Source organism: Martes martes (assembly GCF_963455335.1).
Source record: "Martes martes genome assembly, chromosome: 18".
Taxonomy (NCBI): domain Eukaryota; kingdom Metazoa; phylum Chordata; class Mammalia; order Carnivora; family Mustelidae; genus Martes; species Martes martes.
This window is the reverse complement of record NC_137906.1, coordinates 466,995-481,848: the sequence shown is the minus strand read 5'-3', so window position 1 is coordinate 481,848 and position 14,854 is coordinate 466,995. Positions and strand designations below refer to the sequence as shown.

At 40.7% G+C, this 14,854-nt stretch overlaps 1 protein-coding gene and 1 pseudogene across 2 annotated transcripts in view; both read left to right on the top strand.

Moving 5' to 3' along the window:
- Positions 1–4,643: 4,643 nt before the first annotated feature.
- The window catches only part of SEPTIN14 (septin 14), a gene marked incomplete at both ends in the record, with an annotated part of 375,063 nt that continues 364,852 nt past the window's right edge, over positions 4,644–14,854 (top strand). The window contains one exon of the mRNA XM_080830903.1: positions 4,644–4,805. Within this exon, the coding sequence (XP_080687029.1) occupies positions 4,644–4,805 (162 nt within the window). The remainder of the gene's footprint in view (positions 4,806–14,854) is intronic.
- LOC308359809 (E3 ubiquitin-protein ligase RING2-like) lies at positions 5,557–6,778 on the top strand (annotated as a pseudogene). Its single transcript has 3 exons — positions 5,557–5,664; positions 6,076–6,268; positions 6,498–6,778. The product of its transcript is annotated as an E3 ubiquitin-protein ligase RING2-like (transcript).

Here is a 14,854-nt window from a genome sequence, read left to right as displayed (position 1 = left end):
CTTTTCTCTGAGGGCGCACTGAGGAGCGGAACCCCAAGCTCTCGGCTACTCCGGGCCGGAGACTGGGCGGCCGCCATCTTCATTCCCGTCCTCCGGACTCTACGGAAAGCGCTCAGGGAACAAAAGCTCCCGAAAGCGAACCCGAGCGGATTACTTAGTCCGGCCCCCGGCAAGGGCGGTGCAATTCCGCCTGCGGCAAAGACACTTGAGAATCACTACAACAGGCCCCTCCCCCAGAAGATCAACAAGAAACCCATCCAAAACCAATATCAGTCACCAAGAACAGCGGAATTCCACAGCAGGAGAAAGCAAATCTTATCTGGACAAAATGACAAGGCGGAAAAACTCACCACAGAAAAAAGGACAAGAGGCAGTACTGAAGGCTGGGGACCTAATCAATACGGACATTGGTAACATGACAGATCTAGAGTTCAGAATGACGATTCTCAAGGTTCTAGCCGGGCTCGAAAAAGGCATAGAAGATATTAGAGAAACCCTCTCCGGAGAGATAAAAGCCCTTTCTGGAGAAATAAAAGAACTAAAATCTAACCAAGTTGAAATCAAAAAAAGCTATTCATGAGGTGCAATCAAAAATGGAAGCTCTCACTGCTAGGATAAATGAGGCAGAAGAAAGAATTAGTGACATAGAAGACCAAATGACAGAGAATAAAGAAGCTGAGCAAAAGAGAGACAAACAAATACTGGACCACGAGGAGAGAATTTGAGAGATAAGCGACACCATAAGACAACACAACATTAGAGTAATTGGGATTCCAGAAGAAGAAGAAAGAGAGAGGGGAGCAGAAGGTATATTGGAGAGAATTACTGGAGAGAATTTCCCTAATATGGCAAAGGGAACAAACATCAAAATCCAGGAGATGCTAAGCATGCCCCTCAAAATCAATAAAAATAGGTCCACACCTCGTCACCTGATAGTAAAATTTACAAGTCTTAGTGACAAAGAGAAAATCCTGAAGGCAACCCGGGAAAAGAAGTCTGTTACATACAAGGGTAAAAACATTAGATTGGCAGCGGACCTATCCACAGAGACCTGGCAGGCCAGAAAGAACTGGCATGATATATTCAGAGCACTAAACGAGAAAACATGCTGCCAAGAATACTATATCCGGCTAGGCTATCATTGAAAATAGAAGGAGAGCTAAAGAGCTTCCAGGACAAACAAAAGCTGAAAGAATTTGCAAACACCAAACCAGCTCTACAGGAAATATTGAAAGGGGTCCTCTAAGCCAAGAGAGACCCTAAAAGTAGTAGATCAGAAAGAAACAGAGACAATATACAGTAACAGTCACCTTACAGGCAATACAATGGCACTAAATTCATATCTCTCAATAGTTACCCTGAATGTTAATGGGCTAAATGCCCCAATCAAAAGACACAGGGTATCAGAATGGATAAAAAAACAAAACCCATCAATATGCTGCCTACAAGAAACTCATTTTAGACCCGAAGACACCCCCAGATTTAAAGTGAGGGGGTGGAAAACAATGTACCATGCTAATGGACATCAGAAGAAAGCTGGGTGGCAATCCTTATATCAGATCAATTAGATTTTAAGCCAAAGACTATAATAAGAGATGAGGAAGGACACTATATCATACTCAAAGGGTCTGTCCAACAAGAAGACCTAACAATCTTAAATATCTATGCCCCTAACATGGGAGCAGCCAACTATATAAACCAATTAATAACAAAATCAAAGAAATACATCAACAGTAATACAATAATAGCAGGGGACTTTAACACTCTCCTCACTGAAATGGACAGATCATCTAAGCAAAAGATCAACAAGGAAATAAAGGCCTTAAATGACACACTGGACCAGATGGACATCACAGATATATTCAGAACATTCCATCCCAAAGCAACTGAATATACATTCTTCTCTAGTGCACATGGAACATTCTCCAGAATAGACCACATCCTGGGTCATAAATCAGGTCTCAACCAGTATCAAAAGATTGGGATCATTCCCTGCATATTTACAGACCACAATGCTCTGAAGCTAGAACTCAATCACAAGAGGAAATTTGGAAAGAATGCAAATACATGGAGACTAAACAGCATCCTTCTAAAAAATGAATGGGACAACCAGGAAATTAAAGAAGAATTGAAAAAATTCATGGAAACAAATGATAATGAAAACACAATGGTTCAAAATCTGTGGGACACAACAAAGGCAGTCCTGAGAGGAAAATATATAGCGGTACAAGCCTTTCTCAAGAAACAAGAAAGGTCTGAAATACACAACCTAACCCTACACCGAAAGGAGCTGGAGAAAGAACAACAAAGAAAGCCTAAACCCAGCAGGAGAAGAGAAATCATAAAGATCAGAGCAGAAATCAATGAAATAGAAACTAAAAAAACAACAGAACAAATCAATGAAACTAGGAGCTGCTTCTTTGAAAGAATTAATAAGATTGACAAACCCCTGGCCAGGCTTATCAAAAAGAAAAGAGAAAGGACCCAAATAAATAAAATCATGAATGAAAGAGGAGAGATCACAACCAACACCAAAGAAATACAAACAATTATAAGAACATACTATGAGCAAGTCTACGCCAACAAATTTGACAATCTGGAAGAAATGGATACATTTCTAGAGACATATAAACTACCACAACTGAACCAGGAAGAAATAGAAAACCTGAACAGACCCATAACCAGTAAGGAGATTAAAATAGTCATCAAAAATCTCTAAACAAACAAAAGTCCAGGACCAGTCGGCTTCCCAGGGGAATTCTACCAAACATTTAAAGAAGAATTAATTCCTATTCTCCTGAAACTGTTCCAAAAAATAGAAATGGAAGGAAAACTTCCAAACTCATTTTATGAGGCCAGCATCACCTTGATCCCAAAACCAGATAAGGATCCCATCAAAAAAGAGAATTACAGACCAATATCCTTGATGAACACAGATGCGAAAATTCTCACAAAAATACTGGCCAATAGGATCCAACAGTACATTAAAAGGATTATTCACCACGACCAAGTGGGATTTATTCCAGGGCTGCAAGGTTGGTTCAACATCCGCAAATCCATCAATGTGATACAATACATTAATGAAAGAAAGAGGAAGAACCGTATGATACTCTCAATAGATGCTGAAAAAGCATTTGACAAAGTGCAGCATCCCTTCCTGATTAAAACTCTTCAAAATGTAGGGATAGAGGGCACATACCTCAATATTATCAAAGCAATCTATGAAAAACCCACTGCAAATATCATTCTCAATGGAGAAAAACTGAAAGCTTTTCCCCTAAGGTCAGGAACACGGCAAGGATGTCCGTTATCACCACTGCTGTTCAACATAGTACTAGAAGTCCTAGCCTCAGCAATCAGACAACAAAAAGAAATTAAAGGCATCCAAATTGGCAAAGAAGAAGTCAAACTATCACTCTTTGCAGATGATATGATACTGTATGTGGAAAACCCAAAAGGCTCCACTCCAAAACTGCTAGAACTTGTACAGGAATTCAGTCAAGTGTCAGGATATAAAGTCAATGCACAGAAATCAGTCGCATTTCTTTACACTAACAACAAGACAGAAGAAAGAGAAATTGAGGAGTCAGTCCCATTTACAATCGCACCCAAAACCATAAGATACCTAGGAATAAATCTAACCAAAGAGGCAACGAATCTATACTCAGAAAACTATAAAGTACTCATGAAAGAAATTGAGGAAGACACAAAGAAATGGAAAAATATTCCATGCTCATGGATTGGAAGAACAAATATTGTGAAAATGTCTATGCTACCTAAAGCAGTCTACACATTTAATGCAATCCCTATCAAAATCCCATCCATTTTTTTAAAGAAATAAAACAAATAACCCTAAAATTTATATGGAACCAGAAAAGACCTCGAATAGCAAAAGGAATATTGAAAAAGAAAGCCAAAGTTGATGGCATCACAATTCCAGACTTCAAGCTCTATTACAAAGCTGTCATCAAGACAGTATGGTACCAACTCAAAAACAGACACATAGATCAATGGAACAGAATAGAGAGCCCAGAAATAGACCCTCAACTCTATGGTCAACTAATCTTCGACAAAGCAGGAAGGAATGTCCAATGGAAAAAAGACAGCCTCTTCAACAAATGGTGCTGGGAAAATTGGACAGCCACATGCAGAAAAATGAAATTGGACTATTTCCTCACACCACACACGAAAATAGACTCAAAATGGATGAAGGACCTCAATGTGAGAAAGGAATCCATCAAAGTCCTTGAGGAGAATGCAGGCAGCAACCTCTTTGACCTCAACTGCAGCAACTTCTTCCTAGGAACATCGCCAAAGGCAACAGAAGCAAGGGCAAAAATGAACTATTGGGATTTCATCAAGATCAAAAGCTTTTGCACAGCAAAGGAAACAGTTAACAAAACCAAAAGACAACTGACATAATGGGAGAAGATATTTGCAAACGACATATCAGATAAAGGGCTAGTATCCAAAATCTATAAAGACCTTATCAAATTCAACACCCAAAGAACAAATAATCCAGTCAAGAAATGGGCAGAGGACATGAACAGACATTTCTGCAAAGAAGACATCCAGATGCCAACAGACACATGAAAAAATGCTCCACATCACTTGGCATCAGGGAAATACAAATCAAAACCACAATGAGATACCACCTCACACTAGTCAGAATGGCTAAAATTAACAAGTCAAGAAATGACAGATGCTGGCGAGGATGCGGAGACAGGGGAACCCTCCTACACTGTTGGTGGGAGTGCAAGCTGGTGCAACCACTCTGGAAAACAGTGTGGAGGTTCCTCAAAAAACTGAAAATAGAGCTACCCTATGACCCAGCGATTGCACTACTGGGTATATATCCTAAAGATACAAACGTGGTGCTCCGAAGGGGCACGTGCACCCGAATGTTTATAGCAGTAGTGTCCACAATAGCCAAACTGTGGAAAGAACCTAGATGTCCATCAACAGATGAATGGATAAAGAAGAGGTGGTATATATATACAATGGAATACTATGCAGCCATCAAAAGAAATGAAATCTTGCCATTTGCAACGACGTGGATGGAACTAGAGGGTATTATGCTTAGCGAAATAAGTCAATTGGAGAAAGACAACTATCATATGATCTCTTTGATATCAGGAAGTGGAGATGCAATGTGGGGGGGTTGGGGCAGGTAGGAAAAGAAAAAATGAAAGAAGATGGGATTGGGAGGGAGACAAACCATAAAAGACTCAATCTCAAAAAACAGACTGAGGTTGCTGGGGGGGACAGGGGACGGGAGAGGGTGGTGGGCATATGGACATTGGGGAGGGTATGTGCTATGATGAGTGCTGTGAAATGTAAAAACCTGGCGATTCACAGACCTGTACCCCTGGGGGTAAAAATACATTATATGTTTATTAAAATAAATAAGTAATTTTTTTAAAAAAGCCATGAGGAACCTTCTAAGGATGGGGAGTGAAAACTCAGAACACAGAGACTTCCTGGATGGAGAAGCAAAGACTATAAAAATATCTCACCTTTGTTTGGGTCTCCTACGGCAGTGACACTACAGCACGAATGGATGGCTCAGTGATTACCCCGCCGGTGAAGCAGGTGATGGTTAACGACAAGGTTTTCATAAAATGCTGTCTCTGTGACAAGGCAACTTTAGAATTTGGACCGATGGTAGATTCTTGGCATTCACGGGTCCAGTCCTGAGACCTTCCCAAATCGCCAAATTCATGTGTATTACTTCAGTGTCGTTTAGTTGAAAAATTTCAGTTATCCTTCAGACTCAATGATTCCTATAGATACAGGATTTGAAAGTCAGTTATCAAATAGTCTTCTGAGTAAAAAACAATGCGTAGATGCCTCTTAGCTTTTCCTAAATTTCAGACACCAGATCTGGCACTGACTTTCATTTAAGGCCACTTTTCATTAAGGTGCACCTGTGCCTGCATCTGAGTCTGGCCGAGGCCAGCACGTCCCGGGCTTGGGGCGGGAGCCACAACGTCTCAGGCTATGCAGACAAATGGAACCCAACCATTAAGCAGAAGATGGGAACTCAGTTTATATGAATTACAATGAAGACCTAAGGAGGCATTAACAGATGGCTTAGAAATTGTGGTTTCATCTCCAAGTCTACACAGTGAATTAATGTGCCCAATTTGTTTGGATATGTTGAAGAACACCATGACTTCAAAAGAGTGTTTACACCGTTTTTGTGCAAATTGCATTATTACAGCCCTTGGAAGTGGCGATGAAGAATGTCCTGGGGTGCCCAAGTGGAGTAGTTGGCTGAGTGTCCGACTCTTGGTTTCTGCTCAGGTCTTGATCTCAGGGTCCTGGGATCGAGCCCCAAGTCAGGCTCCATGCTAAGTGTGGAGTCTGCCTGGGATTCTCTCTCCTTCTCCCTCTGCCCCTCCCACTTATGCTCTCCCTCTCTTTCTCTCTTAAGTAAATAAGTAAGTCTTTAAAGCAAGCGAGCAAAGAATATCCTCCCCATTGGGAAAAGCTAGTTTCTAAAAGATCACTAAGGCCAGCCCCAAACATGGATGCACTTATCAGCAACATCTATCCAAGTCGTGGTGAGTACACTCTCAAGAGCGTCTGATGCTCTCATACTTCATCGAGAGAGAACTGGCCAGCATCGATAAGCACGATAATCAGCAAGCGCCCAGTGACAGCACTGAGGAAGGCCTGAAGCTGCAGACCGTGCACAGGTCACAGCGAGGCGAGAAACAACTGCTTGAAAAGTGGGAGTGGAGCCGAAGACAGTGGTGACAGCTCTCGCTGTTAGCGGGACCTAGTACCAAACGGACCAAGACACCTGATGATTCCTGGCATGAGCTTGATAACAGCAATGCAACAGCGGCAACGGGTCCAGTGCTGGATAGTGCTAGTGAATGGACTAAGTACTTAGGCCTCATCCCCCACGAACAGAAGAAGATGATAGGCACAGACAAGATAATGCCACCGTTGATCCCTTACCCAAGTACCTGGCTGTGAGGTCAGCTTTAGAAGAATGTGAAGCAAAGGAAAACCAAACCAGATGATCCTTGGCACAGTGACAAGCAGGAGTAAACCATTTCCGTAGCAACACCAGTGGGCAGTTCACTGTGTTAAATGGCTCCTTTTCTTTGGAATTGGCCAGTGAGTAATACTGGAAAGTGCACACACCCATGGAACTTTATTATGGACCCACAAAGTAGCACCAACAAGCTTTTACTAAAACCATGTCTGAGAATGAATTTTTTACAGCCTTTTTCCTTAATATTAAAGATGTAATGTCTTTACTTTTATGGACAGAATCTTGGATACATTGTTTGGTTTGCTTTCTGAGCCATGCTCATTTACACTATTAGAATCTTATCCTCTTAATTTAAGATTTCCTTTTTGGAAGTGACTATAATTATTTAGTATTTTTTCTTTTATTTAAAAAATATATCTAAGTTGTATGATTTCACAGACTAGTGATTCCATTTGGAGCACCCTTTTGACCCAATAATTTTTTGTGTTCTGTATCCTTCTTTTTTCCCCCAAGATTTTGTTTTTAAGTGATCTCCACATCCAACATGGGGCTTGAAATCACAACACTGAGATCAAGAGTCCCATGCTCTACCAACCGAGCCATCCAGGTGCCCCCATAGGTCTATATTCTTAAGTGAAGATTCAGTTGGCTATCCTTTTTCCTCCCCTCAAAAGTTTTGTAGGCCTACAGAATATTAAGTAATATGTAATTTGACTTTTTTCCCCGGAGTGTTATATATTTATAGTTTCCTATATAAGCTGTTATCTTCATGAAGACCAAAGCTCAAATTTACTGTGCTTAAAAAAACATTCCCATATTGTTATTATTATTTTCATGGTATTTTCTTCCATAATATCCATTTTTTTAATTAACTTGTAATGTATTATTTGCTTCAGGGGTACAGATCTGTGAATCATCAGTCTTACACAGTTCACAGCACTCACCAAAGCACATACCCTCCCCATTGTCCATAACCCAGCCACCCTATCCCTCCCCTCCCACCCCTCTAGCAACCCTCAGTTTCTTTCCTGAGATTAAGAGACTCTTATGGTTTGTTTTCCTCCCCGGTCCCATCTTGTTTCATTTTTTTCCCTGCCTGCCCCCCACAACCCCCACCCTACCTCTCAAATTCCTCATATCAGAGAGATCATATGATAATTGTCTTTCTCGGATTGACTTATTTTGCTCAGCATAATACCCTCTAGTTACATCCACATTGTTGCAAGTGGCAAGATTTGGGGGTTTTCGATGGCTGCATAGTATTCCATTGTGTGTATATACACACACACACACACACACACATACATACATACATACCACATCTTCTTTATCCATTCATCTATTGATGGACATCTAGGTTCTTTCCATAGTTTGGCTCATAATATTTCATTTTTTTAAAAAAGATTCTTTATGAACTTCATTTCCATTTGTCACACAATGTTATCATTTTTTGATTTTTTCCTTCAAATTTTGGAATTTCTGATCCTGGGAAAAAGAAAACAAACAAAATGTCAAGTTCTATGAAATCTTGGTTCACTTACAGATTTCACTGAAGAAAAATTAAAATGACCTTCTGTAGCCTTCAGGTATATACTTATTTTTTAAAGATCTTATTTATTTATCTGAGAGATAGAGCAAGTATGCCCATAGAAGGAGAGGGAGAAGTAGACTCCCAATGAGCTGGGAGTCCAACTCGAGGCTTGATCCCAGGACCCTGGGATTGAGACCAAAGCCGACGGCAGATGCTTAACTGACTGAGTCATCCAGGTGCCCCTCTTAAATATAAATAAATATATATATAAATATATATATTTAATATATTATTTAAATATATATTTAAATATATATTTAAAGAGGTGGTTTTTAAAAAATAAGTTTTACTACCACTTCAGTTCCTTTATTATATATGTTTGATGTTTCTTCCTATTAAAATATGGAAATACTTTGCACTTTAGCCTTGAAAAAAACTACAAGATATGTTCAAAACTTCCCTAATTCTTTTCCTATTAGTAACCATGTAAGTTTCAAGAATAACATGGCACATGGAACAAACAATTGGAGGGAAAATTTTGCTTCTGTTTGAAAATTGTGTTCAGCATTTTGAGGGGTCCTATCAGTTTATAAATTTGGTGCTCGGCTAATCATACCCTAGAGAAGCAAGTTCATGGAACTTGAGCCTTGTCCTAGTGAAAGATAATTCTGTAACAGAATGTCAGCAAGTAGATCATTTTACTCTTCTTACTTTAGTTTTATATTGAGGAACAGTGTTGGGCATTTGGTGCCAGAAAGCTTTATGAAGACAGATCAGAAATAAAATTGACTTGTGTATTATTTTCCATCATTGTCTTGATTCCAAGTTTATATTATCAAAGTATTTACAAAGACTTCTTTGCACTGAGAAATTAACCTCAAAGGGTGTTTGTTTGCCAGCAGTGAGTAGCCCCCCAGAACAACTGCAATTAAATAACCTGCTCATTCATTGTAAATATTTATCTGTCACTTTTTACAGATTGGGGCCAGCTTGATGTTTTAAATCTTCAGCCTGATAAGAAAACTAAAAGGCTTATTAAGTTTCTACCATTTTATTGATAATATTTAAAATCTGTTCTTTACAATTTTATTGGTAACCTGTACCTTGAAATTTGATGACCACCAAAAATCAAGGGAAATTTCATATTCAATTCCTTTTCTGCTGAAATGTTAAGTTGTATAGATTATTAACATATGTCTAGTGGTTATAACCCTGGTTTTGTGACATAACTGCTTAGATTTTATTGGTGACATTCCATTAGTGGCTGCATTAAATAACTAAATTCCCATTGTGATTAATTGAGAGTTTGTTTTTTTGTTTTGTCTTTTTTTTGAGGGAGAGACAGTGAGCATGAGTGGGTGGGGGGAGTGGGGCAGAAGGAGAAGGAGAGAGAGACCCCCACGCAGTCTCCATGTCCAGTGCAGAGCCCCACACTGGGCTTGATCTCACAACCCTGAGGTCACGACCTGAGCTGAAATCAAGATTCAGATGCTGAACCAACCAAGACACCCCGGCAGCCCCCTCACACACACACTGTCACTAATTGAAAAAAATATATGTTTTATCACTTCACACTGCTAGGATTACTATAATAAAAAAGACAAATAATAATTTGGTGAAGATGTGGAGGAATTGGAACCCTGATACATACATTGCTGGTGGGGATGCAACAGCTTTAGAAAACAGTCTGGCAGTTTTTCCAAAGGTTAAATATACAGTCTCCATATGATCCAACTGTTGCACTCCTGGGTTTATAACCAGGAGAAATGAAAACATATGTCCATACAAAAAATTGTACATGAATGTTATAACAACATTTTTCACAGTAGCCCAAAAGTGAAAATAAACCAAACGTCCATCAACAGTGAATGACCAGGGTCGTCTATGTGGCTCAGTTGCTTAAGCGTCTGCCTTAGGCTCATGCCTAAGGGTGAGCCTAAGGTCCCAGGGTCCTGGGATCAAGTCCCACATTGGTCTTTCTGCTCAGCAGGGAGTCTGCTTCTACCTCTGTGTTCTCTCAAATAAATAAAATCTTAAAAAAAAAAAAAAAAGCAATGCAAGTTTTTATCACTTGTGACCAGGTTTGAGGAGGAGTAGAGAAAAACAAAAAAGCACTGAATTGTAATGCTGGGTAGCGGGCTACCTAAGTCATTAGCTGAGTGGCTTTCGAAACGTCATTAGTAAAACTACAACTCCGGAAGGCAGTCATGCAGAGTCCAATTACAAATGCTACAGCCATTACAAATGCCAGTAGTCTACTTTATTTATGTGCCTTCCAATGAAAAAAGTTCAAAGTGCCTAAATAGTAAGTAATGTGAAATGATAACAGCTGGGTTTTTTTTTAAAGATTTTATTTATTTATTTAAGAGAGAGAGGGCCACAAGCTGGGGGCAGGGACAGAGTTAAAAATAGATGCCCCACCAAGCAGGGAGCCTGAGCGGGGCTCCGTCCTCCCAGGACCCTGAGATCATGACCTGAGCCAGAGAGATCCTGAAGCGACTGAGCCACCCAGCACCCCAAGAACAGCTGTTTTTTAAAGACTATTTTTTATTTTTATTTTTATTTTTATTTTTAAAATATTTTTATTTATTTATTTGACAGAGAGACAGAGATCACAAGTAGGCAGAGAGGCAGGCAGAGAGAGAGGGGGAAGCAGGGTCCCTGCTGAGCAGAGAGCCCAATGCGAGGGTCGATCCCAGGACCCTGAGATCATGACCTGAGCCGAAGGCAGAGGCTTAACCCACTGAGCCACCCAGGCGCCCCTAAAGACTATTTTTTAAATGACATCTTCAATAATGATACCTAGAATGTTCCATGCAATGAAGCTGTAATTTCACATTTGCTCAAGTATTGATTTGATTTAGCCAGTGTGACACCATCTTGGATCAAGTATGCAAACAACTTAATTTCATTTCCTCATTAATCAAAACTGAAAGGAAAAAAAATCAATGAGGTGTTATAACAAAGAATCCCCCAAACCACATATATATAAGATTATCAAGAATGATGAAATAAATTTGATTAAATTTGGGGCGCCTGGGCGGCTCAGTCATTAAGCATCTGCCTTCAGCTCAGGTCATGATCCCAGGGTTCTGGGAGGCAGCCCCGCATCAGGCTCCCTGCTCAATGGAGAGCCTGCTTCTCCCTCTCCCACTCCCCCTGCTTGTGTTCCCTCTCTTGCTGTCTCTCTGTCAAACAATTAAATAAAATCTTTAAATTTTTTTTTACTAAATTTAATTGACGATGTGGAGGTCTCCTAAGCCTTAACATCACAAACCTGATTGCATGGCTATAGTGTTGCAAGGGCGCACAGCCAAAGAGGGGCTGATCTGACCTGAGATTTCTTCAATCTAGCTTTCTGTAGTTGGTAGGCTGGGGAAAAACAGTATTATTTTCAAAAATCATTTAAGAATTTCACAAAACTAAAACCCAGGCTTGAGCCCATCTTCCCTCACACCCCACATCTAGTCCATCGGGAGGGAAATCCTGTCAATCTTCAAGAAGTATCCAGGCTCTGACCACTTCTTTGACCCTGGGCAGGGTCATCTTCCACCCAGATACTGCTATGGTCTCCCTGCTTCTACTCAAATCCTTCTGCAATACCTTTTCCTTTTTTTTTTAAAGGTTTTATTTATCTGAGAGACAGAGAGAGTAAAGGGGAAGGGCAGAAGGAAAAGCAGACTCCTCGATCAGCAGGGAACCTGACGCGGGGCTCATTCCCAAGACCCTGGGAATCGTGACCTGAACAAAGGCAGCTGCTTAACCGACTGAGCCACCTGGGTGCCCTCCAGTCTCTTCAACTCAGCAGCCACAGAATCTTTTTAAGTCAGAACACAGATTGTGTCACTTCTCTGCTCAGAACCCGCTTGTGATTTCCATCTCAAAACAAAAGCCAAAGTCCTGGCAAAGACTTCCAATGGCTCACATGACCCGCACTGACCCGTGCTTATCAACACTCTGGCTTCCTCCCCCACTTCTCCCTCGCTCTCTCTGTTCGGCTGGCTACCTCCCCGAGCCTCCCACACAGCAGACGGCTCTTAGGGCCTCTACTCTGCTCTTTCCGCCTGAAATGCTTTTCTCCCAATTAGCCCCTTGGCCAGCTCCTTCACCTCCTGCAAACCATTGCTTAATGTCCACTTCACTGAGGCTAACCCACTCTATTTTATATTATTCTCTGTGCCCATTCCCACTATTAATTTCTAATTGCTGCTGTAACAAATTGCCATAAATATAGTGGCTTAAAACAACACAAATTTATTGTCTTACAAGTTTATTATCTTCTGGAGGTCAAAAATCCAAGTTAAGTCTTATAGGACCAAAATCAAGGTGTCAGCTGGGTTGCATTCTTTCTGGAGGCTCCAGAGAAATCTGTTTCCTTGCCTTTTCCAGCTTTGAGAAGCCACCTGCATTCCTTGACTCATGGACACTCCATCTTCAAAGTCAGCACTGTGGCATCTTCAAATCTCTCTCACACCTACTTCCATTGCCATCCATATCTCCTTCTCCAACTCTGACTCTCCTACCTCCCTCTTTCCCTTAAAAGGACCCTTGTGATTGCACCGGGTTGACCCAGAGTCTCCTTAATCATATCTGCAAAGTGCCTTTTGCTATTTAAGGTAAAATATTCACCAGTCCCAGGCATTAGGACATGGGCATTGTTGGGAAGCCATGACTTTGTCTTGCATTAAAGAGTCTCTTACCCTACTCAAGTTTTTTTCTTTTTTTCCAAAACACTTATCAATTGTAACGTGTTTTACCTATCTACTAGATTTATTGTTAATCATCCCTCCACCATAATGTAAGCTTCATGAAGACATGAATCTTTGTCTCTTTTTTGACTGGTATACCTCTAGCAACTAGAATAGCCTCTGGCATATAATAAGTGTTCAAGCAACATTTATTTTTATTTTTTTTTAAGATTCCATTTATTTATTTGACAGAGAGAGATCTCAAGCAGGCAGAGAGGCGGGCAGAGAGAGAGAGGAAGGGAAGCAGGCTCCCCGCAGAGCAGAGAGTCCGATGCAGGGCTCGATCCCAGAACCCTGGGATCACGACCCGAGCTGAAGGCAGAGGCTTTAAACCACTGAGCCACCCAGGTGCCCCTCAAGCAACATTTATTGACTGAAAGAAAAGGACTACTCATCTAAACAAATCAAGAACAGAAAATATCTTTGTTACATACAAATGGCTAGCAGACACATGAAAAAAATGTTCATCATCATTAGCCATCAGGGAAATTCAAATCAAAATCACACTGAGATACCAGCTTACACCTGTTGGAATGGCAAAGATTAACAAGGCAGGAAACAACAAATATTGGAAAGGATGTGGAGAAAGGGGAACCCTCTTACACTGTTGATTGAAATGCAAGGTGATACAGCCACTTTGGAAAACTGTGTGAAGATTTCTCAAAAAGTTAAAAATAGAGCTACCCTAAGACCCTGCCATTGTACTACTGCGTATTTACCCCAAAGATACAAATGTATTGAAAAGAAGGGCCACAAGTACCCCGATGTTCATAGCAGCAATGTCCACAATAGCCAAACTGTGGAAAGAACCAAGATGCCCTTCAACAGGCAAATGGATAAAGAAGATGTGGTCCATATATACAATGGAATATAACTTAGCCATCAGGAAAGATGAATACCCAACTTTTGTGTCAACACGGATGGGACTAGAGGAGATTTTGCTGAGTGAAATAAGTCAAGCAGAGGAAGTAAATTATCATACGGTTTCATTTACTTGTGGAGCATGAGGAATAACATGGAGGACATTAGGAGAAGGAAAGTAAAAGTGAATTGGGGGAAATTGGCAGGGGAGATGAACCATGAGAGACTATGGACTTCAAGAAACAAACAGAGGGTTTTAGAGGGGAAGGGGGTGTGGAGATGGGTAAGCCTGGTGGTGGGTATTAAGGAGGGCATGTATTGCATAGGGCACTGGGTGTTGTACATAAACGATGAATCTTGGAACACTGCATCGAGAACTAATGATGTATTTTATCGTGACTAACATAACACAATTTTTAAAAAGCTGAAAATTTAAAAAAAAAAAAGAGAAATTGTCCTTGTTTATCTCTCCAAATATGTCAAGTGGGAGAAGAAACAGAGGAAACTGTTGCACAGCAGCTTCCTGAACCAGTCTGTAAACCTGGGGATCGTGCAGTTCTCCAACCTCTTTCTCTGTGTACAAAAAATCCCTGGAGAAACATTTCCAAATTCAGATTCTCTTGCCCCATCCTTCCCAACCCTGGATTTAGATTTATTGAATTTTGGGTGGGCTCAAGCCAGCACCAGTGGGCTGAGGGCTATAAT